We start from the raw sequence: 26,216 nt of genomic DNA, 5'->3' as shown, positions 1-26,216 counted from the left end.
ACCAAGGCCCCCTTTCATCCCCAAACATGCTTGAGCACCTACAGGCAGTACGGGCTGAACCCGGGCACCAGGCTGAGTCACACCGGCCCGGCCCTCCCGGAGCTCCACGTCCCCGATCCGGTCCTGCATAATCAAACAAATATAACAAAGTGCAGATAACTGGGACAATGGGGCTGTGTGTTCTGGGCTGTGGGAGCCCAGGGCCGCCACAAGCCGGGGCCGGGCAGCGGGCAGCGCTGCCGGGGGTGGAGGGCGTGGGGGCGGGATTTTCGAGAAACTTGAGTGCTCCCGGAGGGTCACCTGGGGCCGGAGAGGTCCGAGGGGCACCGGAGGCCGCTGCGCGCGGCAGCTGAGCGCTCAAGAAACGGAGGCGGGGCGGGGGTCCCGGCTGTAGGAGCCCAGTCGGATCAGGGCGTGGCTTGGAACTCAGCGACGGATTGGACGCCAGGGAGCGGGCGGGGTGGCCGGGCGGGGGCGCGGACCCTGAGACCACCCGGAGCTGCGCCCAGGCTGAGCGAGGTCACTGCGGTAATTCTCGGGACTTGAGTGACTCAGCCCCCGGAAGGCTCGAAACTGCGTGCGTGTGGGGTGCGCGAGGACGGGGGCGGGGGTCCCGCGCCGGAAGTGGAGAGGGGCGACCGAGAGGCCGTGAGGCCTGGAGGAAATGAGGGGGCGGAGGGGGGGGCTGAGGTTCCGGGAGACCTTGTCCGTGCCGCAGCCGCCGGGCTCCCCCAGGTGGCAGAGACGGGGCGGGGCTCCCCCAGGTGGCGAGGGCGGGGCGCTGCGCCAAGGCAGGGGCGGGACCCCGCCTCCCGTGCTCTTTTGGCTGCCCGCGCCCAGCGCACTCGGACGCTCCTCGGCTCCCCGCCGCGGTCACCAGGCTATGGGGCTGGGGCCCGCCCCGACCCCCGGGGAGGCCGCCCCTACTGCGGCGTGACGGGCGGCCCAGGTGAGGCGGGTACTGACGGTGGTAGGTGGGCGCGGGTCCCAGGTAGGGCGCGGCACGTGCCTGCGGGGCCCGGGCCCGCCCCTTGCCCCCCTCCTCTCCTGTTCCCCAGCTCCTCCTCTAGCCTGGGGGCGCCGGGAGGCCCGGCCGGCTGCAGCCTCCCTGACCGTCCCCTTTGTCCGCGAGGGTGCCAGGGTCCTCCGACCCACTCAGAAAGGCCCGATGCCCCGCCCGCTTCGGGAGCGCTCGCGCCCAAAGCCCGCCGCCCGACTTCTGGGGCTGCCTTGCTGTCCAACTCTGATAGACCTGGTCACTTCCACGCTCTCGCACGGACAGCAGTGACCCCACCCTGCGCACACACGTCCCCTGGGCTCTGCTCCCTTCGATGATCCCAGCACCAAACAGACCCTCCCTCACTTACTTTCACAGCTCACGCCCCCTTTGTTCCTCCCTCCCCCCATCCCTAGTACAGGTTGGCCGCGCTTGGGCAGATGATTTCTTGATGGTTTTTTGGTTGGCTTATTTTGCTTCTTTATTTGATTTTTTTTTATTTAAAAAAATTTTTTTAATGTTTGTTTTGGGAGAGAGAGAGCATCAGTAGGGGAGGGGCAGAGAGAGAGAGACAGACAGACAGACAGACAGACTCTGAAGCAGGCTCCAGGCTCTGAGCTGTCAGCACAGAGCCCTACTCGGGGCTGGAACCCACAAACCACAAGATCATGACCTGAGCCAAAAGCAGGCGTTTAACCGTCTGGGCCACTCAGGCGCCCCTTATTTTTCTCCTTTAGATTAAAAAAGAAAAAAAAGCCAGTCATTTGATTTGGGAGATATCTTTGTAAGCGTCTTAGTAGTCAATAAGCAACCGCTGCCCATCCCCCCGCACTCCCACCGTGTAGCTTCCTTTTCCAGGTTACCCTGGTCTCCACCACGGCCACTTTACCCTGAGGCATCTGACTTTGAGACCCTTGCCCTTCCTGTCCTGACCCTCCCCTCTGGCCGCTGCTCCTTCCTGTATCCTTCCAACAAATGCCACCTGCGCTGACCTCTCCCTCTGTGCCCCCAGATGGTCAGCATGGGCCAGTGCTACTACAATGAGACCATCGGCTTCTTCTACAACAACAGTGGCAAGGAGCTCAGCTCCCACTGGCGGCCCAAGGATGTAGTTGTGGTGGCTCTGGGGCTGACCGTCAGCGTGCTGGTGCTGCTGACCAACCTGCTGGTGATCGCGGCCATCGCCTCCAACCGCCGCTTCCACCAGCCCATTTACTACCTGCTGGGCAACCTGGCTGCAGCTGACCTCTTTGCCGGTGTGGCCTACCTCTTCCTCATGTTCCACACGGGCCCTCGCACTGCGCGGCTCTCGGTGGAGGGCTGGTTTGTGCGGCAGGGCCTGCTGGACACGAGCCTGACGGCGTCAGTGGCCACGCTGCTGGCCATCGCTGTGGAGCGGCACCGCAGTGTGATGGCCGTGCAGCTGCACAGCCGCCTGCCCCATGGCCGAGTCGTCATGCTCATCGTGGGGGTGTGGGTGGCCGCGCTGGGCCTGGGGCTGCTGCCCGCCCACTTCTGGCACTGCCTCTGTGCCCTGGACCGCTGCTCACGCATGGCCCCCCTGCTCAGCCGTTCCTACCTGGCCGTCTGGGCCCTGTCCAGCCTGCTTGTCTTCCTGCTCATGGTGGCTGTCTACACCCGCATTTTCTTCTATGTGAGGCGGAGGGTACAGCGCATGGCAGAGCATGTCAGCTGCCACCCTCGCTACCGAGAGACCACACTCAGCCTGGTCAAGACCGTTGTCATCATTCTGGGTGAGTGAGTGCCCTCAGCTGGCCCAGGGTTGCAGGACCCCTGCTTCCCCCACCCAACTCCCACAAGACAGGGGAGGGGAGGATTTGGGTGGGGAATGTTCTCCAAGGAGGTGACATCTGAGCAGAGACCTGAAAGCTGGGGAAGGGAAGAGTTCCAGGCAGAGGGGACAGAAGGTGAGAGCCCCGCAGGACTGGGCCAGTGTCTCCAAAGAGGAGGCCGGCGTGGCTGGAGAGAAGCAAGAGAGAAGGTCAGCATCGCCTCGAAGGGCACAGGCAAGAGTCAGATTTTGTTCTCAGTTCTGGGGGAAAAGCCCTTAAGAGTTCTTAGCAGGGAGGAACGAGATCAGTCTGGCTGTTGAGTAGTCTGAGTGGGGGAGGCAGCAAGGTGTATCCCAGGAGGATACACCCCCATACCCCAAGATCAAAGAGTGCCTCTTCCCTACGATCCCCTCCCTCCCCGCCCCAAGTAACTGGCCTGTCCCACAGTGACCTCCTTTTCCCCACAGAACCAGCCTCCATGTAGAAACGCCCAGCACCCTATCTACCGTGTACCGGTTAGGAAAGGTATCCCTCTGGCAGACAGATCAGAGAACCGTGTCCGGCCGCTCTTGCCCTGCAACAGTGGCCGTTGTCTGAGCTCCAGAGACCCCTCCAGCCCTGAGCTCTAAGCTGTGGGTGCCAGGCCCCCTGCTAGCCGGCTCTGCTTACCTCAGTCTCCATCCTGCAGGGGCGTTCGTGGTCTGCTGGACGCCGGGCCAGGTGGTGCTGCTTCTGGACGGTCTGGACTGCAAGTCCTGCAATGTTCTGGCTGTGGAGAAGTATTTCCTACTCTTGGCTGAGGCCAACTCACTGGTCAATGCCGTGGTGTACTCGTGCCGAGATGCTGAGATGCGCCGCACCTTCCGCCGCCTCCTCTGCTGTCTGTGCCTTCGCCGGTCCACGCACGAGTCTGCCCGCTACGCACCCTCCACCCGAACGGGTGCCAGCACTCGCATCATGCTTCCTGAGAATGGCCATCCCCTGATGGACTCCACCCTTTAGCCAACCTGGGACTTCACCGGGGTGCCGCAGATGCCAGATCGTAGCCCCTGACCACACGTGGACGCACCTGGCTCTCCCCAATCTGCAGGACAGACTTAAAGGCAGACCCCCAGTCTGCCGTGGCACAACTCCACTGCCAGTCTCCCCCAGGCACACAGCTCTGCCTGCTCCGGGGGCCTGGGGGTGTGGGGTCACCTCTAAATGCCCGGGAGAAAAGTCAGATGGGGTTCAGGAATCTGCTAATTAATCATCTCAGGTTTTGGGGGTTTTAACTGACATTTTCTATTTTTACCACACATCCCTGGTAAACCCTGTGGACTGCTTCCTTGTCTGTGGTGATGTGGGTGTCAAAGATGGGAGAGATGAGGCCACCCCGCCCAGTGAGACAGGGTGACACGGACCGTGGATGCACCATCTGCCTGAAGCTGATTCTTTAGGGGCGCAGACTGAGGGGTGCTGAGTGTGATCTGGGAAAAGGTTTGTGGCCCCTTGCAGCCTCTGGGGTCTTGTCAGTCCGTTATTAGAATCGAGGGGGTCTGTGGGGGAGAGCATGATGTAAGGAGTAAGTCTTTCCACTGAGGTCTCCAGAGCATTTTCTATCAACAACTCAGAGAGTCCCGTCTGTCCCTGTGTCCCAGAATTGTCCGCCTCAGCTCAGGCTAGGCTGGGATCTCCTCAGCCCTGTTCTCTTTCATCTTTGATCTCTGCACGGCTGTTACTCTCTCTTTTTTAAGTAATCTCTACATCCAACATGGGGCTCAAACTCACAACCCCAAGATCAGGAATCGCATGTTCTACCGACTGAGCCAGCCAGGTGCCCCACTCCATTTCTCTTGTTGGAGGTCTTACACGCATTCTCTTTGCCTCGGTCTCCTCTGCCTGTTCCCCTGCCTCGAACTCACCTTCCCCCCCCCCCCCAACTGTCTCTGTCCTCTGGAGCCCACAGTGGTCTCTGGCCTGTGTGAGCCCTCTTTCTCCTGGCTGCCCTTTCGTCTGAGTCCAGGTTATTAATAGTCAGGTGTGTCCATCCCCTTCCCTGCCCCCCGACCAAGGGGAGTAGGGTCCATGGGGCAGGATGCAGGATTTTAGAGTTGCCATTTCCCAGGCTCCTCTGATGTGCCTGGCACTCTGATAAGCACTGTAGTTGCGTTATTTAATCATCACTTGCATCTTGTGGTGCAGGTATGACACTTACTTTCACAGGCCAGGAGCTCAGAGGGGTTGCCATCTGGCCTGTGGTTGCATAGCTTCAAAAGACACAGAGATGAATCAAGGGACTAGAGAGGCACCTGGGGAGAGGGCTTTGGATTCCCCACAGAGTCAAGAGTTGGTCACGACCTCAGCTTGGTTTTCCTCCTCTCACCCCACAGCCCCCCAAGGCTCAGACATGCCATGATGAGCCCCCTCTCAGGTGCTCATAAAGGCACCCTGCTAGGTACAGTGTAGACCAGAATCTGGATTCTCTGCTTCCGCTTAAGGGGGGGCAGGGGGATACAAGGTTATAGCCTCTTAAGGTTCACATGCTAAATAAAAGCCTCCCATTGGAGGCCAAATTCTTAAATCACTAAAGCACGCATTGCTGAAGAACCAAAAACATCTAGGTCCCTTCTTCACTGAATGGGGCTGGGTTTCCCTTTGGGAAAACTCCCCCTGCCCTAAGACAGCTCTGTGGGGCGGCAAGAATGAACCGGGATGCTGGATACTTCAGGATCCGAGGTGGGCAGCATGTCTTCTAGGGCCTGAGGCCTGAAATCTCCAGAGATGATGACCCTCCCACCATATGCCTGGGCACAGGCCCATGAAAGGCAGCCCTTGCCTCTGCGGAACTCCAGGCCCATTGGACAGACATGTCACTTTAGGTGCCAAAGCCACTTCGTATGGGGTGGGGACCCCAAGTGGCCTCCCAAAGGCAGTTTTGAGTTTCACTTGCTCTGAGCTGGCCGCTCGCGCACTGGTATCCTCCGGGCTCTAACCCACACTCCTCTGGTCTCCTTTGGCATCTTGTCCCATCGATTTTTCCCTCTTCTGTAGGTGTCTCCGCCATGCAAGCTTTGGTCCCTAAAGCTTTCAACCCTCCGCCCCCACTGTTCTCTGAAAGACACTGAAATTACAAACAACTTTGAGGTTTCATGTACAGGGCTGCTGAACTTTTGTACAGGGCAACAGCTGTTGCCCTGACAACAGTCATGGTCGCCACAACTTCTAGTACTTCCTCTTACTGGGGCCAAGTGGCAGGTTTCCTTACTCGGGGAGCTTTCAAAGGGGATCTTCACATCCCGCATCACTCATTTCCATTCCCTGCCGTCCTCTTTGGAGTCCTCCAATCCAGTCACACCGGATAGGGTGACTGTGTTTCCTCTCCAGCGGCAATGAGAAGATGGGCCTTGGCCTGAAGGGTTTCCAGAGAGACTGAGGACCCTTGAGGAGCCTGCGTCTCGAATCTGTCCTCAGAGAAAACGGGCTCCAGCAGGTCCTGTGACTTTGGAGAAGTGATGCGTGTCCAGTCCGTTCCTTTTCTCTCACACGATGAGCCTTCTCTGACGCTGTGAGGTCTGGTGGTTTGAAACAAAAGACCTGTGGACATCCACTCTTACTTGGGGTGGGTACACCTCAGAGCAGACCCTCAGGAAGCATCCTTCAGTAGCTCAGTGACCGCATGCTAGGGTTTTGAAGGCCCAGACCGGAGTAGATGGAGAGAGTGAATCAACGGGCGATCACTCGTCAGCCAGACCTGGAAAAGAGAATTGATTTCTGCAGCCGAGAAAATCACTCACTTCAAACCCTCCAGCCACCATCACCACACACAATTGCACCCCGCGTGGAAAGCTCTAGAGGGAAGCGCCGGGAGGCCAGGAGCCCTAGTGCCCATCTGACTGACGGGGCCGAGACTGAGGGGACCATTAGGGGACTGGGTGTTAGGGCTTCTGGAGATGAATGGTGAGTGTTGGCGAGGATCTGAGAATCATAGGGATTTCTGAGAAGGAAGGGGTGGCCTGAAGAGTGGGGTACTCTGAGGAGGGCGGGGGGTGTCTGGGACACGGGGGCCACTGAGGAAGAGTGGGGACCGTTGAGGAGTGGAGGCTCTCAGGAGGAATGGGGACTCTGAGGAGGAATGGGGGCTCTGGCGGGGGGTACAGGGCGTGAGGAGGTAGCGGGGATGGTCTCTGAGGAGAGTTGAGGGTCTCTTGAGGAAAAATGCTGGAGCTCTCTGAGGGAGGTGCGGGGGCTCTGAGGAGACATGAGGGGCCCCGAGAAAGATTAAGGTCTCTAAGCAGGAGTCGTTCTGAGCAGGTGAGGGAGGTGGACATGGGGGGGCGGGGAGCCTCTGAAGCAGAGCGAAGCAGTGGTCGCCCTTCCTCGGCCAGGAGGAGAGTGAGGATGGGAAGAGCCGTTGCCTCGGCAACTCCCCACCGAGTCCCGGGCCGTTGCAAGGGGCAGTTAGGGGCGTGTCTGTGGGCGGTGCGCGGCGGCCTGGCTGGCGGCGGTTGGCTGGCGGCGGCGGCGAGGGGTGGGGCTTGGGCGCGCGCGCCCGGTGCGCGCGGGTGGCGGTGTTTGGCTGCGGCGCTTTTGTGAGCGGGTCCGCTCCTCCTCGGCGCCTCCCCGGTCCCGCCGCCCATGGACTTCCCGCCGCGCCCGCAGCGCCCCGCGCCGCCTCTCCCGGCCCTGCGCCGCCCGCCGCCCGGGCCCCCACCAGGCCCGGACACAGGCGAGGTCCTGCAGCAGATCATGGCCATCACCGACCAGAGCCTGGAGGAGGCGCAGGCCAGGTGCTGCGCGGGCTCGACGGGGGCCTGGGCCGCCCAAAGTCGCGGGAGTGAAGGGGGCGGGCTGCGGGGCCAGGGCCAAGTTGACAGGGGGCTTGAGGAGTGAGGACGGTGCACAGTGAGAGCTTGGGGTGCATCTCTGGGCGGGGAGCTGGGAGGGGAGATGTGGGGGCTCAGGGAGGACTGAAAGGGGGGGGGTTCTGAGGCCGAAGGGATTTATGAGGTTAAAATGCGACGGACTGAAAGGCTTACGGGGTTAAGCAGCAGGTGATGGGTTTTAGGAGCTTGTCCTGGGGCGAGAGGGATGGGTTTAAGGGGAGTCTGTGGATGGGGAGGTATATGGTGAAAGCAGTTTTGGGGTTTATGGAATGTAAAGGGTTAAGAGGAGGGCTGGGGGGTGTAAGGGCCGAGAGATGGACAGCTAAATGGATGCATTCGTGGGGTTTACGAGGTGGGAAGTTGTGAAGGCAGATAAGGGAGAGTGGGTTGTGGGCAGTGGGACTCAGGTTGCAAGTGATGGGAGTGACTTGGTGCGGGAACCATCCGGAAAAAAAGGATGGTGGGGGAGCTGGGTGGAGGGATGGCGGTCCCCCGTTTTATTAAAGCAGCAAAGTTTTTTTTTTTTTTTTAATTTTTTTTTTTCAACGTTTATTTATTTTCGGGACAGAGAGAGACAGAGCATGAACGGGGGAGGGGCAGAGAGAGAGGGAGACACAGAATCGGAAACAGGCTCCAGGCTCTGAGCCATCAGCCCAGAGCCCGACGCGGGGCTCGAACTCACGGACCGCGAGATCGTGACCTGGCTGAAGTCGGACGCTTAACCGACTGCGCCACCCAGGCGCCCCTAAAGCAGCAAAGTTTTATTAGACACTTAACTATGTGTGGGACACCCAGCTGGGTGCTGACGTAGCCCTTGCTCTCAAGCTCATAGTTTGAGGAAGAGAAAGTGAGTAGCAAAAACTAAGTCCACCTTGTGAGAGGAAGTCTAAGAAAAGGGACGGCATCCTGTGCAAAGTCAGGTGTAGAGGACACAGCACTTTCAGAGAGCTCAAGGTGAGAAAGAGCTGGAAGGAAACGCAGCCAGAGACTGAAAGTCCTGGGTTCAGTTCAGAGAGAGGTTGGAACCAGATCGCACGCGGCCTACACGTCTCAGGAAGGAGTTTGGATTTTCTTTCAGTTGCAGTGGGAAAAATCACAGCGGGTTTAAGACCACCTGCCCTACTTCCCTCCACCCACCGCTTGTCAGCCAGTGAGGAGTGGTAGCATCTGCTTCACAAGGCAGCCCGTTGTGTTTGGGGCCTTCTCAAGTTATTAGAAAATAGGAAAGACTGAAGTCCTTTTGGAGGATGAGGCCTCGTTGAATGGGGCCTATTCTTTGGGGTGAAGGGTGGTCCCTGAGGATGGGGCCAGGGTCTGGTGGTATGGACTGTGTAGTCAGTAGAGCCGCGTAGTGAGGAGGGGTTATGCCAAAGCCAAGTGAACAGCAGCCACGGGAAGGAGGAGGCGAAGAAAAGGTGGATATGGCATGCATTGTTCGTCAGACTTTGTCTCCTTTGCTTCTTGTGGATCGTCCACGCTCTGCAGGTTCATAGCCTCTATCTGGAAAGTTAAGAGTGTTCTCCCCCACCTCCCTATGTTCATTCTACTTTGGGGGGCAATGTGCTAGGTGCTGGCGAAACCAAGATGGCTAAGACCTTCTCTGCCCCATCAGAGCTCATTGAGAAGTAGGGTGTGTGGGAGACTAATTATAAATCGTTGTCGTAATGGGTGTGCACTGAATAGAGGTGATTCCCAACACCTGGAAAAAAAGAGCTGGGCCTGGAGAGGGTGCCCTTGTGTGATCCCCTGTCTGCTAGGCTAGTCTGAGGGCAGAGGCTTTGTCATATTTTCCTGTGTATTCCCAGGACTGTGCACAATGAGCATATAGTAAAGTTTGTGGCACTTAAGATTCTGGAAAGCTCAGGAGGGGGAAATGGGCTCTTCACACCCAAGGAACCACAGAGGCAGTGCTTTGGGTGTTTGTGGAGCTCCCTGAGTTCCTTCTCTTCTAGGTAGGGAGCTGCTTAAGGAGTGAACTCTGCTCAGGTGTGGCCTTCCTCAAGCATCTGTCACCCTATCACAGCCCCATGGCTGCTGGGTTTTTTGTTTTTTTTTTTTTCTTATAGCAATCCAGACTTCCCCTAGATAGGCTTTAGAATGGCGTGCAATCAGCCGCCTCTTCCTTGCTATTCTTTTTTTTTCCTTTTAAGTTTATTTATTTTGAGAGAGAGCGCAAGTGGGAGAGGGGCAGAGAGAGAGAGAGAGACAGAGAATCCCAAGCAGGCTCTGCACTCTCAGCACTCATGAAACTCAGCACTCATGAAACCATGAGGTCATGACCTGAACCCAAACCAAGAGTCTGACACTTAACCAACTGAGTGACCCAGGCACCCCTCTTCCTTGGTATCCTTTTTTTTTTTTTTTTTAATTTTTAAATGCTTTTTAAATTTATAGATTTGTTTTTGAGAGAGAGAGAGAGACAGACGTGAGTGGGGGAGGAGCAGAGAAAGAAAGGGAGACACAGAATCTGAAGGAGGCTCCAGGCTCTGAGCAGTCAGCACAGAGCCGGACGCGGGGCTTGAAGCCATGAACTGGGAGATTATGACCTGAGCTGAAGTCAGTTGCTTTACTGACTGAGCCACCCAGGCACCCCATTCCTTGCTAATCTTGAAGGCAGCTTTTTTTTTTTCTTTTAAGACTAGCAAATTGAATAGTGAGGCATTATACATGCATGACAACTTGATTGTTGCATAAGTGGTTCCTGGTTTCTTGTTGAGGTAAAAAGCCCCTGGGGCTTTTCTTTTGAGACTTGGTAGCTTCAGATCTGCCCCAGTTTCTTTGGATGTAGCCTTTACCTGAACTCACCCAAATCATTTAAAAGTCACTCAACTCCAGACACAGTCTTCAGTCCGCAAGTGCAACGTTAACTCTACTCTGGAGCAAACAACTTGGGTGGGTCTTTTCCTCATAGTAAACTCTGCAGCCTGGTAGATGACCAACTCAAGAGGGGAAACAGATCTTGTCTGTCCTGATCAGGCAACTGGGTGAGGCTTTTGCAAGTCTTTCTGACCCTGCCCTCTCTCAGTACCCCTGCTGACCCCTTCATAGGCCCTGGAGTCAGTTTAGCTCAACTGTATAGTAAGAAAGAATTTTTCATCTCAGATGTGCGGCCCTTTCAAACTATTTGGTCACCACAAATGTGTTTTGTTTTTAATTTTTTTTTTTTTAACATTTATTCATTTTTGAGACAGACCAAGTGTGAGCAGGGGAGGGGCAAAGGGAGAGGGAGACACAGAATCCGAAGCAGGCTGCAGGCTCCAGGCTCCAAGCTGTCAGCCCAGAGCCCGATGTGGGGCTCGAACCCACGAGCCATGAGATCGTGACCTAAGCTGAAATCGGATGCTTAATCAACTGAGCCACGCAGGCGCCCCACAGGTGTGTTTAAAGAGGGAAAGCACACCTACTCTCCTTAAACCTTCATTATTCAAAGGCAGCTGCAAATGCTTGTGTGTCGTTCATTTTGTCATTGTAGCTGAATAGTCTTAGAATAGTGAACTGTGTATTGTTCTTCCTCTGGGCTACACAGATAGTGGAGTGTGGGGACTTTGGAATATACTGTCTTAGTTTAGATTCAGCCTGAGTCCACTGGGTACTTTCTACTACGTGAGGGATAACCAGTCTTCTCGAATGATCTTCTGACCTTCAGCTATATTCTAAGCTCTTCCTCGAGAAGGGGCAGTTCTGCATTTTCTGATTTGGAACTGTTTACTGATGGTGTCCTCCTTTCTTTCTTTCTTTCTTGTTAAGATTTTGTTTTTATTTAAAAATTTTTTTTAAGTTTATTCATCTTTGAGAGAGAGCGTGAACAGGGGAGGGGCAGAGAGAGAGAGGGAGACACGGAATCCGAAGCAGGATCCCTAGCAGACTGAGCTGTCAGCACAGGGCCCAACGCGGGGCTTGAAGTCACGAGTCGTGAGATCATGACCCGAGCCGAAGTTGGACGCTTAAGTGACTGAGCCACCCAAGCGCCCCTTAAGATTTTATTTTTAAGTAATCTCTATACCCACCATGGGACTTGAACTCACAACTCTGAGATCAAGAGTTACATGCTCTACCGACTGAGCCAGCCAGGTGCCCCTTTTTTTGTATGAAACCAGTAAGGTAGAAAATTTTATCTCATTTGCCAAGGTTTGTCTGAGTATTTTGTCTTTTTTTTTTTTTAAGTTTATTTATTTATTTTGAGAAAGAGAGTCTGAGCAGGGAGAGGGGCAGAGAGAGAGAGAGAGAGAGAGAGAGAGAGAGAGAGAGAGAGAGAGAATCCCAAGCAGACTCTGCACCGTCAGCACGGAGCCCGAAATGAGGCTCTCTCCCACGAATTGTGGGATCATGACCTGAGCGGAAATTGAGTCAGACCCTTAACCTACTGAGCCACCCAGGCACTCTGACTATTTTGCTCTATCATGCATAGCCTTGTTTTTTTATAATAATAAATTTTACAACATTTTACAGTTTCTACATAGGCTATTTCATTTGCTTCTATGACTGCCTTTATGAGGGGTTTATGAGGGTTATTATGAGGGCTCTTTTGTCAAGACTGTCAGGCTCCAAAATTCTTCCCTCCCCCCAGGGTCTTTACCCAGTGTTTGAGTCATAAAAATCTGTTGCAAGCTCTGGGCCCTCTCCCACTCCCCACCCCCACCGGTTTGTTCAGGTACCATACCCTCGGGGATCCTCAGGACTCAGAGCCAGGAAGCTGCCTCTTATCAAAGGCTGATCGACTCCTTTTTTATCTGGTAGTGAGATTTCTAAGAAATTAGTATGAAAACTCTAGAGCTGAGGGGTTCATTTTGGAAACCTGGTGGAGAAAGGAAGCAGAATGGTCACAGTGTCATCTGGAGATTCATTCTCCAGGAGCACCTGGGTGGCTCAGACAGTTAAGCATCCAACTCTTTGATTTCAGCTCAGGTCATGATCTCACAGTTCATGGGTTCGAGCCCCGCATCAGGCCCTGTGCTGACAGTGCAGAACCTGCTTGGGATTTTCTCTCTCTCCCTCTCTTGTTCCTCCCCCACTTGTGCTCTCTCTCTCTCTCTCAAAGTAAATTAAAAAAAAAAAATGTTACTGGAAATTCATGCTCCATACCTGATGTTCTGGGAGAGGCAGCTGAAGAGGACTGGCCTTCAAGTCGTTCTGCGTGAATTGTGTTATGTGTTGCTGGATTGGCGGGTTTGGCTGCAGTGGTCACTTCTTGACCCTTTGCTTGTAGGTACACACTGACTCCCCAGATAGCTGTACCAGTCAATGTGGTAGTCACTCACTATGTGTCTTTTATTTTTATTTTTCATTAAAAAACTTTTTTTAATGTTTATTTATTTTTGAGAGAGAGAGACGGAGACAGAGTGCGAGCAGGCGAGGGGCAGAGAGAGAGAGAGAAAGAGACAGACAGAGAATCTGAAGCAGGCTCCAGGCTCTGAGCTGTCGGCACAGAGCCCTACGCGGGGCTTGACCCCACAAACCGTGAGATCGTGACCTGAGTCAAAGTCGGATGCTCAGACGCTCAACCGACTGAGCCACCCAGGCGCCCCTCTATGTGTCTTTTTATACTAAAATGAATTAAAATTAAAGTTAAACAGTCTCTCAGTCGCACTAGCTACATTTCAAGTGCTCAGTAGCTACATGTAACGAGTGGCTACCATATTAGGACAGATAGAAAACATTTCCAGAATTGCAGAAAATACTGAATGGTGGTGCTTTAGAGCAGTTCTTCCCAGGCTGGACATGGAGAAAGTTTCTGTGGGAATCTTATTGCAAAATGGAAGTTCTAATGTAGCAGGTCCCAATGGAGCCCAAGAGTCCACATTTCTAACAAGCTCCCAAGGGTGCCAGTGCATTGGATCCCAAAGCACACTTGGAGAGGTCGGGCTCTCAAGAGTGGAGATAATAGTGTCCCATTTATTCCTATTTTCATGAATCAGTTTACATAGTAGTTGGTTAATCTGACAAATGAATTTATTTTGGAGCCTAAGTTGTGTTGGTGGGCATAATGGATTTTAAATTAATCACAAGGGTCACATATTAGCATTGTTTTGCCTACTTACTATGGAAAGAACATTCAAAGTGAACAAATAAAATTCAGGAAATAGTTGATTTTTTTTTTCTTCTTAATGAAAATCTTGGCTTGGGGCCATAACACCCTGTTGTTTCAGGGTCTGTTTACATTTTCAACCTAAGGAAATCAGGTTGTGGAAGTTCCAGGGTTGTTTCTGTATTTCCTTTATAGTGTCTATAAAACCACAGCCCAGGGGTGCCTGGGTGGCTCAGTTGGTTAAGTGTTCAACTTCGGCTCAGGTCATGATCTCACGGTTTGTGAGTTTGAGCCCTGCATTGGGCTCTGTGCTGACAGCTCAGAGCTTGGAGCCTGCTTCAGATCCTGTGTCCCCTCTCTCCCTCTTTGTCCCTCTCCTGCTCACTCTCTGTCTCTCTCTCAAAAATAAACATTAGAAAAAATTAAAAACAAAAAACCACAGCCCAGATTTGTGTTTGTAGAACTTGAGTGTAATAGCAAGTGACTGCTGGGGGATGGGAATAGGTTCTTAGGGGAAAAACCCTTTATATATAGTGAATAAAGATATGATGGAGAATGGTCACTGTTGTATTTGTTTAGAAGCAGGCAATTTGGTATATGGGGTGATGTATTTGAAACTATAAAGATCACATTTAGAAGTTGGCTTTTAGGCAACATAACAGGTACTACTCCAATTAAAGACCTTCATAATTTTTCTTAGGAAGAGATTTCTCTGAATTTTTTCTTTTTTAAAGTTTATTTTGAGACAGAGAGAATGGGTGGGGGAGGGGCGGAGAGACATGGGAGACAGAGGATCCCTAGCAGACTCTGGTGTCAGCACAGAACCCAATGTGAGGCTCAAACTCACAAACCATGAGATCAAGACCTGAACTGAAGTTGGGTGCTTAACCGACTGAGCCACTCAGGCACCCCTCTCTGAATTTTTTCTTTTATTTAGTTTTTATGTTTTTAATGTTTGTTTATTTTTTAGAAAGAGAGAGAGAGAGACAGAGACAGCGCGCCATCGGAGGAGGGGCAGAGAGACAGGGAGACACAGAATCTCAAGCAGGCTCCAGGCTCTGATCTATCAGCACAGAACTCCATACGGGGCTCAAACTCACTAACCATGAGATTGGGACCTGAGCTGAAGTCATGCCTACTGACTGAGCCACCAGGTGCCCCATCTTTTTTTTTTTTTTTAATATTTATTTATTTTTTGAGACAGAGGGCAAGTGGGGGAGGGGCAGAAAGAGAGGGAGAGACAGAGACAGAGACAGGGCGAGTCAGGGAGAGGCAGAAAGAGAGGGAGACACAGAATCTGAAGCGGGCTCCAGGCTCTGAGCTGTCAGCAGGAAACCTGACACAGGGCTCAAACCCACAAACCATGAGATCATGACCTGAACCGAATTCAGGTGTTTAACCAACTAAGCCATCCAGGTGCCCTGAATTTTTTAATTTGACTTTTACATGTACGACATGCTAGATATTTTCTGCTAGTAGAAATTTGTACGACTTTCTTAATTCCTCCAGTATTTCTGCAGATTGACATTGCCTATAATATGGACTAAATTTTAGTTGTTAAATAAAAAGAGATGATCTATGGGGCGCCTCGGTGGCTCAGTCGGTTAGGCGTCCAACTTAAGCTCAGGTCACGATCTCGAGGTCCGTGGGTTCAAGCCCCGCGTCCGGCTCTGGGCTGATGGCTCAGAGCCTGGAGCCTGCTTCCGATTCTGTGTCTCCCTCTCTGTCTGCCCCTCCCCCATTCATGCTCTGTTTCTCTCTGTCTCAAAAATAAATTAAAAAATGTTAAAAAAAAATCTAATTTTGACTATCTTTAGAACTTACACAAGTGGCAAAGCATAAACTGTCAACTGAATGGTGTGCCCCTTTTCTAAAGATCTATGTCCCTGTATTTAGTATTCTAGTTCTGGAATGCGTGTCAGTGAGCATTTGGTTTTCAGCATGCCTGTTCAAAGCATGTGGGGAGTCAGAGGAGGAATTTATGGTTTGGAATTTCCCAAAGCTAGATAGTGTTAGCCAGATGGGATCTACTTGTCCAAACCTGGGAAGTAGAATTTCAGAGTTGAAGTTTTTCTTTTCATCAATCTTAAGAAGGTTCATTAGGTCCCACCCACTTAGTGACAGCACTCTCTTCTTAGCCTGCTTGTAGGTTTTAGCTTTGCTCTTAGGATTAACATGCTTAGCTTGGCTTGGTCTAGTGCCAAAGGAAAGTCTTGCTGTCTTTGGAGTACTTTCCCTAAGAGTTGAATTTTGTTGGTTTTAAAACAATTTCCTAAAAGCTATCTAAAATCTAAGGTCACAGCAAAATCCCTTTTGAAGTGGTTTTATTAAGTAAAGCAACATGCAGAATATTTTAGAAAAGTTTCACAGGGGCACCTGGGTGGATCAGTTGGTTAAGCGTCTAATTTTGGCTGGGGTCACGATCTCATGGTTCCTGAGTTCAAGCCCTGCGTCAGGCTCTGGGCTGACACCTCAGAGCCTGGAGCCTACTTGAGATTCTGTGTCTCCCTCTCTCTCTGCCTCTCCCCCACTCATGTTCTCCCTCTCTCTCTCTGTCTCTCTCTCTCTCTCTCTCTCTCCCCCCCTCAAAAATAAATAAAGGTTAAATTTTTTAAAAAATAAATAAAGGGGGGGCGCCTGGGTGGCGCAGTCGGTTAAGCGTCCGACTTCAGCCAGGTCACGATCTCGAGGTCCGGGAGTTCGAGCCCCGCGTCAGGCTCTGGGCGGATGGCTCGGAGCCTGGAGCCTGTTTCCGATTCTGTGTCTCCCTCTCTCTCTGCCCCTCCCCCGTTCAAGCTCTGTCTCTCTCTGTCCCAAAAATAAAAAAAAAAAAAAAAAAAAAAAGTTGAAAAAAAAAATAAAGGGAATGGAGCAGGGGAGGAGTAAGGAATCCAGGATGGGACAGGCCACCCATCAGAGTCTTGCACATAAAAGAGGAGTAGGACTTCCCCAAGTACAGAGGAGGGAGAGGGTCAAAGAGAAGCTGGTGAAGAGCCTTGAATGCCTTGCTAAGGGGCTAGAATTGATTAAAGCAGGCAGTGAGAAGTCACACCACCTTTTTGAGCAGGGGAGAGACCAGAAGTTGTGGTTTTGAGTAAGAAATTTAGCAGTAGTATTGATTGTAACCAGTCCAGGGACAAATTAAGAAATAAGGACATTATAATGAGCTTTTCACAGACTTAAATTTATTCATTTTAAAGGTCATTCCTTTATTCAAGTTCTGCAGATTGTTTTCTTGTGTCATGTGAAAGAATTCCCCCCCCCTTTTTTTTAGTGCCCAAACTGGCTCCTGATCCAAGGTTTCATTTTGCTAAATTACTGTAATAATTTCCATGGTTGACCTTGGATATCCATATATAATCTCAACGCCGACTCATCTAACCATTTTTGGTTTTTTGCTTTTGTGTTTGCTTTTAGAGTGACCTTTACCAGTGATTGATGTCTTCCGTTAATGGATTGATTTTTCCCAGTTTCACTGTTACAGAGAACCTTAGTTTGAAATGCTGGCCTCCGAGTCCTGGGCTGCTGTTCCTTCCTGGAACTTGGGACCCTCTGTGAATTTCTAGGCTTTCCATCGAAGTTCTATTACTTAAGCATTCGTGTCTTCTAATTTTTAAAAAAAAATTTTAATGTTTATTTATTTTTGAGAGAGAGAGCGTGCGAGCGGGAGAGTGGCAGAGAGAGAGGAAGACACAGAATCCGAAGCGGGCTTCAGGCTCTGAGCCGTCAGCACAGAGCCCTACGTGGGGCTCGAACTCACGAACTATGAGATCATGACTTGAGCCGAAGTTGGATGCTGAACCAACTGAGCCACCCATGTACCCCATCACGTCTTCTAATTTTTGTTCTGTACCTGGGTCTGTCTCTGGGAGGTACATAATATTGTTGACTGTTTTTGTCAGCTGAACAAATCTTTCTAGAAATGAGAATAATTAAGGAGATCCGATTCCATCTTTGGTTAAGGCATTAGAATCATTATTGCTCTTAGGGAAGATTTTTCAAGAAGTATCCTGTTCTATGAAGAAGAATATATCTCAGTATATCTTTAAATCTCAGTAAATCTTTAAATTCCCTGGTAATTTAAAATGATACCTTTTTAAGGAAAGTAGATTGTTCCATAATTTGGAAAAGTAAAAGTAAGTTCCAGCTAAAATTAGGAGCTATAATATACTGGTAGTAGAAGCCAGAATGTGGCTTATGTTCTTTTCATTTTCATGTTCCTTTCTCCTGATATAGTGACCAGCATATAGTTGTTCCAAAATAAAAGTCCTATAAATATTGAACAAATGAGGTTAGGGAGGATAAACCTCTGTGCTTTCATTTTCTGGAGTGATTCTTATATGACTCAGTTTTGCTATAGATTTCTTAGCATTGGTTTTAAAAGGATATTCACAGTGTTGCTTTGTTTTCATTTAATTTAGTTTATTTAGAAAGAGCCTCAAAAGTATCTTTACTTATTTTTTTAACATTTATTCATTTTTTTTTTTTTTTTTGAGAGAGAGAGAGAGACAGGTTGGGGGGAAGGGCAGAGAGAGAGTGAGGCACAGAATCTGAAGCAGGGTCCAGGCTGTCAGCACAGAGCCTGATGCAGGGTTTGATCCCACAAACCATGAGATCATGACCTGAGTCGAAGTCAGATGCTTAACTGACTGAGCCACCCAGGCGCCCCCCTGGTGGTATTTTTTAAAGAATTTTTGAAGTTTATTTATTTATTTTGAGAGAGAGAAGGCAAGTGAGTCAGGGAGGAGCAGAGAGAGAGAGAGAGAGGGAGATAGAGAGTCTCAAGCAGGCTCTGTGCTGTCAGCACAGACCCCAATGCGAGGCTTGAACTCACGAACCGTGAGATCATGACCTGAGCTGAAGTCAGATGCTTAACCAACTGAGCCACCCAGGTGCCTCCCCTCTTTTTTTTAAAGAATTTTTTAAAAGTAAGCCTAGCGGTTTGAAACAACATAACATTTGTGATCTCAGTTTCCATGGGTCAGGAATCTGGGCACGGCTGAGCTGGGACCTCTGCTCAGGGTCTCCCAAGGCTATAGTCAAGATGCTGGCTGGGCTGCGGTCCTATCTGGAGCTTAGGGTTCTCTTCCATCTTGTGGGATTGTTGGCAGAATTCAGTTCCTTGCAGTGATGGGACTGAGGTTCCTGTTCTCTTGCTAGCTGACAGCCGGGGCTACCTGTAGTTCTGCCACCAGCTCTCACCACATGGCAGCTGGCTTCAGGGCCCACAGGTGATGCTGTCTAGTCCGCTTAGATGGAGCTGTAGATAATGTAATATAAGCATGGGAAAGACTGTCTCATCATCTTTGCCACTTTGCAAGTCACAGGTTCTGCCCGAACAAGGAAAGAGGATTATACTCATTGGGAGTCACCTTCAGAATGTCCATCACATAAGTTCATCCCCTTTGGTAATGCTGCGAATGTGCTGGACTGTCCCCACTTTATTTACATCGTCATTGATGGTTTGCTGTCAGCTGCTTGATCACCTCTAGGCCAAGATCATGCCCAAAGCTTAGACATTTGTTTACTTTTCATAATAAACCACAAAAACCGTCTGACTTTGGCTCAGGTCATGATCTTGTGGTTCATGAGTTCAAGCCCCACGTTGGGGGTACGCCTCAGAGCCTGGAGCCTGCTTCAGATTCTGTGTGTCTCTTTCTCTGCCCCTGCCCCGCCCCCTCAAAAATAAACATTAAAAAAATTTTTTTTTAAGTTACTTTATACCTGTATCTGCAATACGATGTTTTATTAAGCAGAAAACTGAGCTGGGGATAAACATTCCTGAAGTTCCCTTTAGGAAGCAGAATGGCTGACTTCATTTTCTTTCCTTGCATTTTTAGAATTACATTTACAGAAGATAACAAGCTCTAGCTGGAATCCATTTCATTAATGGTACTACTGCTTCCATAGAAGGAAAACATTCCAGGCTGAATATCCTGTGTGATCAGTTACCGTGCACTGCATAAGAGAGATTAATATTTAGGTTTAGATTTGCAGAAGATCAAATCTCAACCCCCACAAACATTTTCATATTTGAGGTTCAGAGACGGGGACCTGATTCCTGCGCCCCAACTCTAGCCTTTTGAAAGGCATCCCACGGGGAGGGGGGGGTGCGTGGTGAATTTGGAAGGCACCTAGAAACAAGGAGGCTCCTATAGACTGACGATGTAGGGAGCTGTGGCAGATGTCTGGCCTTCCTCGTAGCGTTCGTCATATTTGACTTCAGTCATGAAGTTACCAATTTTCAGGTACACTATCCAGCCTTGGCAGTGTCTTTCAATAACGGGTACTTAGATGATAGCATTACGAGATTTAAAGTCACAATAACAGCAAATGTTAAACTAGATGGCACGGTACTTCCTCAGAGTTCGCAGAAGTTTTGACACACGGACACACCATTACAATTACAATTGTGCTCACTCTCTTGTGTTATCACATTCTCCCTCTAGACTGGCTGTTTGGTGTCTAAGCATGTGCAAGTGTCTCCTGTCTTTAACAACAAAGAACAACCACCAAAAACGTCCCTTGACTATCCCCCGCATCTTGATTTGTAGCTGGGATTTGTTTTATTTTTTTATTATTGTTTTTAATGTTTTATCCATTTATGAGACAGAGAGAGACGGAGGATGAGCAGGGGAGGGGCAGAGAGAGAGAGAGGGAGACACAGAAGCCAAAGCAGGCTTCAGGCTCCGAGCTGTCAGCACAGAGCCCGACGCGGGGCTTGAACTCACAGACCGTGAGATCACGACCTGAGCCCAAGTGGGACGCTCAACCGACTGAGCCACCCAGGCGCCCCAGAGATTTGTTTTAATTAGTCAAGGTAAGATGACAGACATAGAGACAACTTTGAAAGAAGTTTATTACTTACAGTTCCCCAGGGGAGGAGGCAGGGCCATACTGGGAAGCACCCAAGTCCGTCAGGAGAAAGAAGGAGTGCAGGGAAAGCATGGCTCAGAATCTTTAGTGTGATTTCCAAGGGAAGGAATGGGCAAACCAGGGCAGGTGAGTTTGAGCAAGTTTAAGATTGGGCAGTGTAAATACTTATGGCAGGCTCTGGGCGATAACAGCGGTCGCTAATTGTTAGCTGGCCATCTGGAAATTTAGGGCAGGAGGAGTGTTGGCCGGTGCTGAGAGGTAGATAAAGAAGGTGGTTACGCATATGGGCTTAGGATTTGGATTTGCAGGAAAGGCGTGCTCTCAGGCAAGCTGTTTGGTATATCTGGAATTAGCTAGTGCTGGGAGGGACAGTTTCTCCCGGCCCCAGGATGTCAAAGCATCATAAAATACAGAAGAAAAACAAAACATACTGCACACCTTTTCTTTAAACACCTCCTGCATTTCTTTACTCTCTTTTATTTGAGGTTGCTGCTTCTACTTCCTCTTCTCCACCCATTCTCTCCCAACCTTCTCCCTCTGCTGAGTCATCGATGACCTCCTTGTGGCTAAATCCAAGGTCTCTTCTGGATTCTTCTATTGCTTTGCCTCTAAGAAGTATTTCTCACAGATTGCTCTTTTCTCCTGGAAACTGTTTTTCTTGGTTCCTCCTCACTGGCAATTCGGTCCCCGTCTTTTCTGCAGGCTTTTCTCTGCTTGACTTCTAGAAGTCCACGGCCCTGGGTCTGGGGCATGGACTCCTTTCTCTCTACCCCTTATGATGCTTTCCTCAAATCTTGTGGCTTAAGGTGCCACCTCTATGCCCAGGACTCCCCATCTTTATATTGCTTATCTCCAACCTTGAGGCCATGTCCATGTGCCTGGCTGCCTATCTGATACCTCCTCTTGGGTAGCTCCTAGCAATCTCAAGTGTAACCCGATCAATGCACAGCTCTGCTTTCCAGACCCTTCTTCCCTAAACCTGCTGCCTTCCAGTCTCCCCTGTGGCAGTTAATGGTGTCTCCTTTCATGCAAAAGCTAGTACTAGTTATCCTTGAATCTCCTCTTTCCCCTAATCCCACACCAGTTTATCAGGAGGTCCTGTTGATTTCATTGCTGTAGTCAGAGACCTGCCTATTTTTTTTTAAGTAGTCTCCATGCCCAACATGGGACTCAAACTCAGGACGCCGAGATCGAGTTGCATGCTTCACTGACTGAGCCAGCCAGGCAGCCCAAGATCTATCTGCATTTTATGTCTAGTACCATAACTAAACTAAGCCAGCAGTATTTCTGGACTATTCCAGCTGTAGTAGCCTTCAGACTAGCATTCCACCCCTTGCCTTCCGTTCTGGTCTCAGAGCAGCCGCGGTGATCTTTTAAAAATGCAGTTCACTTGAAGATAGGCAATAGATTGATGGAATAGAGTTGAAAATGCAGAAATAAACCCATATAAATATATGGCCAATTGATTTTCTACAAGGGTGCTAAGACCGTTGAGTGGGGAAGGAATGGTGTCTTCAACAAATGGTCTGGAAAAGTGGATCTACACATGGAAAAGAATTAATTTGATGGGGTCAGTCATAAGCATCTGACTTCGGATCGGGCCATGATTTCATGGTTTGTGGGTTTGAGCCCCCTACTGGGGTCTGCTCTGACAGCTCCAAGTCTGCTTCAGATTCTCTATCTCCCTCTCTCTCAGCTCCTCTCTCTCTCCCAAAAGTAAACAAACAAACAAAAAATAGGAATGCATTTGAACCCTTACCTAACACCGTATACAAAAATGAAATGGATCGGGGCGCCTGGGTGGCTCAGTCGGTTAAGCGGCCGACTTCAGCTCAGGTCACGATCTCGCGGTCCGTGAGTTCGAGCCCCGCGTCAGGCTCTGGGCTGATGGCTCAGAGCCTGGAGCCTGCTTCCAATTCTGTGTCTCCCTCTCTCTCTGCCCCTCCCCCGTTCGTGCTCTGTCTCTGTCTCAAAAATAAATAAAACGTTAAAAAAAAAAAATGAAATGGATCAAATACCTAAGTGTAAGAGCTAACCCTGTAAAACTCTTAGAAGAAAACATAGGCATAAATCTTCATAACCTTGAATTAAGTAACGGTTTTTTAGATATGCCTAAAGCACAAGCAACAAAAGAATAGATAAGTTGGATTTCACTAAATGAAAAACTTTTGTGCTTCAAACGACACTATCAAGAAAGTAAAAACACGGGCGCCTGGGTGGCGCAGTCGGTTAAGCGTTCGACTTCAGCCAGGTCACGATCTCGCGGTCCGTGAGTTCGAGCCCCGCGTCGGGCTCTGGGCTGATGGCTCAGAGCCTGGAGCCTGTTTCCGATTCTGTGTCTCCCTCTCTCTCTGACCCTCCCCCGTTCATGCTCTGTCTCTCTCTGTCCCAAAAATAAATAAATGTTGAAAAAAAAAAATTTAAAAAAAAAAAAAAAAAAAAAAAGAAAGTAAAAACACAACTCACAGAATGGGAGAAAAAACTTGCAAATCATATATTAAGAGTCTAGTATCCAGAAAATATAAAGAACTCTTACAACTCAACAATAAAAAAGACATCACCCAATTAAAGAATGAGCAAAGAATTCGAATAGACATTTCCCCAAAAAAGAATGGCCGATGAACACCTGAAAAGATGTTCGATGTCATTAGTCTTTAGAGAAATATAAATCAAAACCATAATGAGATACTGCCTCACGCCCACTGGTGTGGCTATAGTAAAAAAGACAATAATGGGAGTTTGGGTGAGGTTGCGGAGAAATTAGAATCTTAATTGCTGATGAGAATGGAAAATGGTGCAGCCACTATATAAAATTTTGGCATTTCCTTGTGGCGCCTGAGTAGATCTGTCGGTTAAGTGTCCGGCTCTTTTTTTTTTTTTTTTTTTAACGTTTGTTTATTTTTGAGAGAGAATACGCGAGAGTGGGGGGAGCAGAGAGAAAGGGGGACAGAGGATCCAAAGTGGGCTCTGTGCTGACAACAGGAGCCTGACATGGGCCTTGAACTGTGAGATCATGACCTGAGCTGAAGTCAGATGCTTAACCGCCTGAGCCACCCAGGCACCCCTAACTGTCCAACTCTTGATTTTGGCTCATGGTTCGTGATTGAGCCCTGCATCAGGCCCTGCACTTGACAGCATAGAGTCTGCTTGAGATTCTCTTTCTCCCCTTCTCTCTGCCCCTCCCCTGCTCTCTCTCTCTCAAAAATAAATAAATAAACATTAAAAAAAAAAGTTTGGCATTTCTTCAAAAGGTTAAACAGTTATCATATGACTCGGCAATTCTCCCTAGACACACGCTCACATAAAAACTTATGCGTGAATGTTCTTCCTAGACACACGCTCACATAAAAACTTATGCGTGAATGTTCATAGCAGAATTATTCATAATAGCCAAAAGTGGAAACAACCCAAGAGTGCATCAATCGATAAATGGACAAACAAAAGTTATTCATACAATGGAATATTATTTGGCCTTAAAAAGGGATGAAGCAGTGATACACAAAAACTTGGAAGAACCATGAAAACATGCTATGGGAAAGGCAGATAAGGTCCCATACTCTGTGATTCCATTTATATGAAATGTCCAGGAGACATTTGTCCAGAGACATACCTATAGAGACCAAAAGATTGGTGGTTGCTGGGTGGGAGGAGAGGAGAATGGGGAATGACTGCTAATGGGAACAGGATTTCTTCAGGGGGGTGGTGACAGTGTTGTGGAAATAGACAGTGGTGATGATTAAACATTGTGAATTTCCAAAAAGCCACTGAATTGTATTTATTTTTTTAAATGTTTGTTTGTTTTTGAGAGAGACAGAGACTGAGTGTGAGCCGGGGAGGGGCAGAACGAGGAGGAGACACAGAATCTGAAGCAGGCTCCAGGCTCCGAGCTGTCAGCACAGAGCCTGACACGGGGCTCAAACTCACGAACAGTGAGATCATGACCTGAGCTGAAGTCGGACGCCTAACTGACTGAGCCACTCAGGCACCCCAAAACTTTTTTTTTTTTTAATTTATTTTTTTTTAATTTTTTTTTAACGTTTATTTATTTTTGAGACAGAGAGAGACAGAGCATGAACAGGGGAGGGGCAGAGAGAGAGGAAGACACAGAATCTGAAACAGGCTCCAGGCTCTGAGCTGTCAGCACAGAGCCCAACGCGGGGCTCGAACTCACGGGCCGTGAGATCATGACCTGAGCCGAAGTCGGACGCTTAACCGACCAAGCCACCCAGGCGCCCCCCCAAAACTTTTTTTTTAATGTTTATTTTTGAAAGGGGAGAGAGAGAGAGAGAGAGAGAGAGGTAAGACAAAGAATCCGAAGCAAGCTTCAGGCTCTGAGCTGTCAGCACAGAGCCCGATGCGGGGCTTGCACTCACAAGCTGTGAGATCATGACCTGAGCTGAAGTCGGGCCGCCTTCCTTCTGGAGGCCACAGGGGAAGAGTCCATTTCCTTGCCTTTTCCAGCTTGTTGAAGCCACCTGCATTTCTTGGCTTGCAGTTTTCTTCCTCTGTCTTTGGAGCCAACAGCATAGTGTCTCTGACTCCGTGTCACTGTATCTCTCTCTGAACACAGCTAGAAGAGGTTGTCCACTTTTAAGGACTTGTATGATTAGATTGGGCCCATCTGGGTAACCCAGGCTAATCTCCCCATCTCAAGGTCCTTAACCTTAATCACAGCCACAGAGTTCTTTTTCCAGTGTAACATATTCTGAGGATTAGCACATGGACATCTTTGGGAGTCATTCTTCTGCCAACCACCATTCCCATCACCAGGAACAAAAGCCAGAGTTGTTCCCCTGACTGACAAGGCTCTTGTAGGTGACTCCCCCTTGCCTAACTTCACCTCCCGGCTCTCTCCCTCACCCTTTACTCCACAGCATCCTGGTCTCTTAAAAAGCCAAGCGTGTTCTCACTTAGCCTTTGCACTGGCTGGTTCCTTAATCTAAATTATTACTCTCTTCAGCCTCTCGTTTCCTGCCTGACTTCTTGTCATTCTGATCTCAGCAATGAGGTCACATCAGAGACATTCAAACTCCAGTAAGCCTTCTACCCATCACTCTAGTCTGTTGCCACAATGCACCTGCTGTGGCTCGTGGTTATCTTGTTTGTGTGTGCGTTTGGTGTCTCTCACTCCCTCCCTCTTAACTGCCACGCGGGTAGGAACCTCATCTGTCTGTGTCTGTGACACTGGAATGGTGTATGGCACATAGAGGCTGCTCAGTAAACACCTACTAAGTTAACATCTCAGGACGTTGGGGTAGGATGGCTGGCGTTTCTGCTTATGCATCAAAGTGCCAGGACAGGGCAATAGTGTGAACACAGCTTTGAAATCACTGGATCTTGAAAGTTCGTAGGGTTGTTGGTTTTTTTTTTTTATGTTTATTTTGAGAGAGAGAGAGCACAGCAGGGGAGAGGGGCAGAGAGATAGGGAGAGACAGAGAATCCCAAGCAGGCTCTGTGCACCACACTGAGCCTGACATGGGGCTCGATCCCATAACAGTGAGATCATGACCTGAGCCGAAATCAAGAGTCGGATGCTTAACCTACCGAGCCACCCATGTGCCCCCAAAGTTCGTAGTCCTTGACAAGTTATTTGCATTATTTAAATTTGCATTGTTTAAAATTTTTCATGGAGGGGCACCTGAGTGGCTCAGGCAGTTGAG

General features: G+C 49.7%; 2 protein-coding genes across 4 annotated transcripts in view; both read left to right on the top strand.

Moving 5' to 3' along the window:
• Positions 1-1,692: 1,692 nt before the first annotated feature.
• On the top strand, positions 1,693-3,879 carry LPAR2 (lysophosphatidic acid receptor 2). The gene is made up of 2 exons (XM_030305501.1): positions 1,693-2,751; positions 3,479-3,879. Exons 1-2 carry the CDS (start codon positions 2,010-2,012, stop codon positions 3,790-3,792), a joined length of 1,056 nt encoding a protein of 351 aa, XP_030161361.1. The 5' UTR covers positions 1,693-2,009; the 3' UTR covers positions 3,793-3,879.
• A 174-nt stretch (positions 3,880-4,053) lies between these two features.
• PBX4 (PBX homeobox 4) overlaps positions 4,054-26,216 on the top strand; it is a 47,219-nt gene continuing 25,056 nt past the window's right edge. For 2 of the 3 annotated variants that reach the window (XM_030305477.2, XM_030305486.2), the window contains exon 1: positions 4,054-6,729. In XM_030305477.2, the coding sequence (XP_030161337.1) occupies positions 6,727-6,729 (3 nt within the window). In that variant the 5' untranslated portion in view covers positions 4,054-6,726. Of the gene's footprint in view, positions 6,730-7,350; positions 7,560-26,216 lie in introns of those variants that run through there. The other variant, XM_030305469.1, reaches the window with a different exon arrangement.

This window comes from Lynx canadensis, chromosome A2, assembly GCF_007474595.2.
Source record: "Lynx canadensis isolate LIC74 chromosome A2, mLynCan4.pri.v2, whole genome shotgun sequence".
Lineage (NCBI taxonomy): Eukaryota > Metazoa > Chordata > Mammalia > Carnivora > Felidae > Lynx > Lynx canadensis.
Note: the sequence above shows the minus strand (reverse complement) of the source record. Positions and strands in the feature narration are given on the sequence as shown.

Bases quoted from the DNA above. Each gene is read 5' to 3' on its own strand.
- LPAR2 (XM_030305501.1), top strand. From the start codon at position 2,010: ATGGTCAGCATGGGCCAGTGCTACTACAATGAGACCATCGGCTTCTTC. The intron at 2,752-3,478 runs GTGAGTGAGTGC...TCCATCCTGCAG, and splicing joins GACCGTTGTCATCATTCTGG to GGGCGTTCGTGGTCTGCTGG.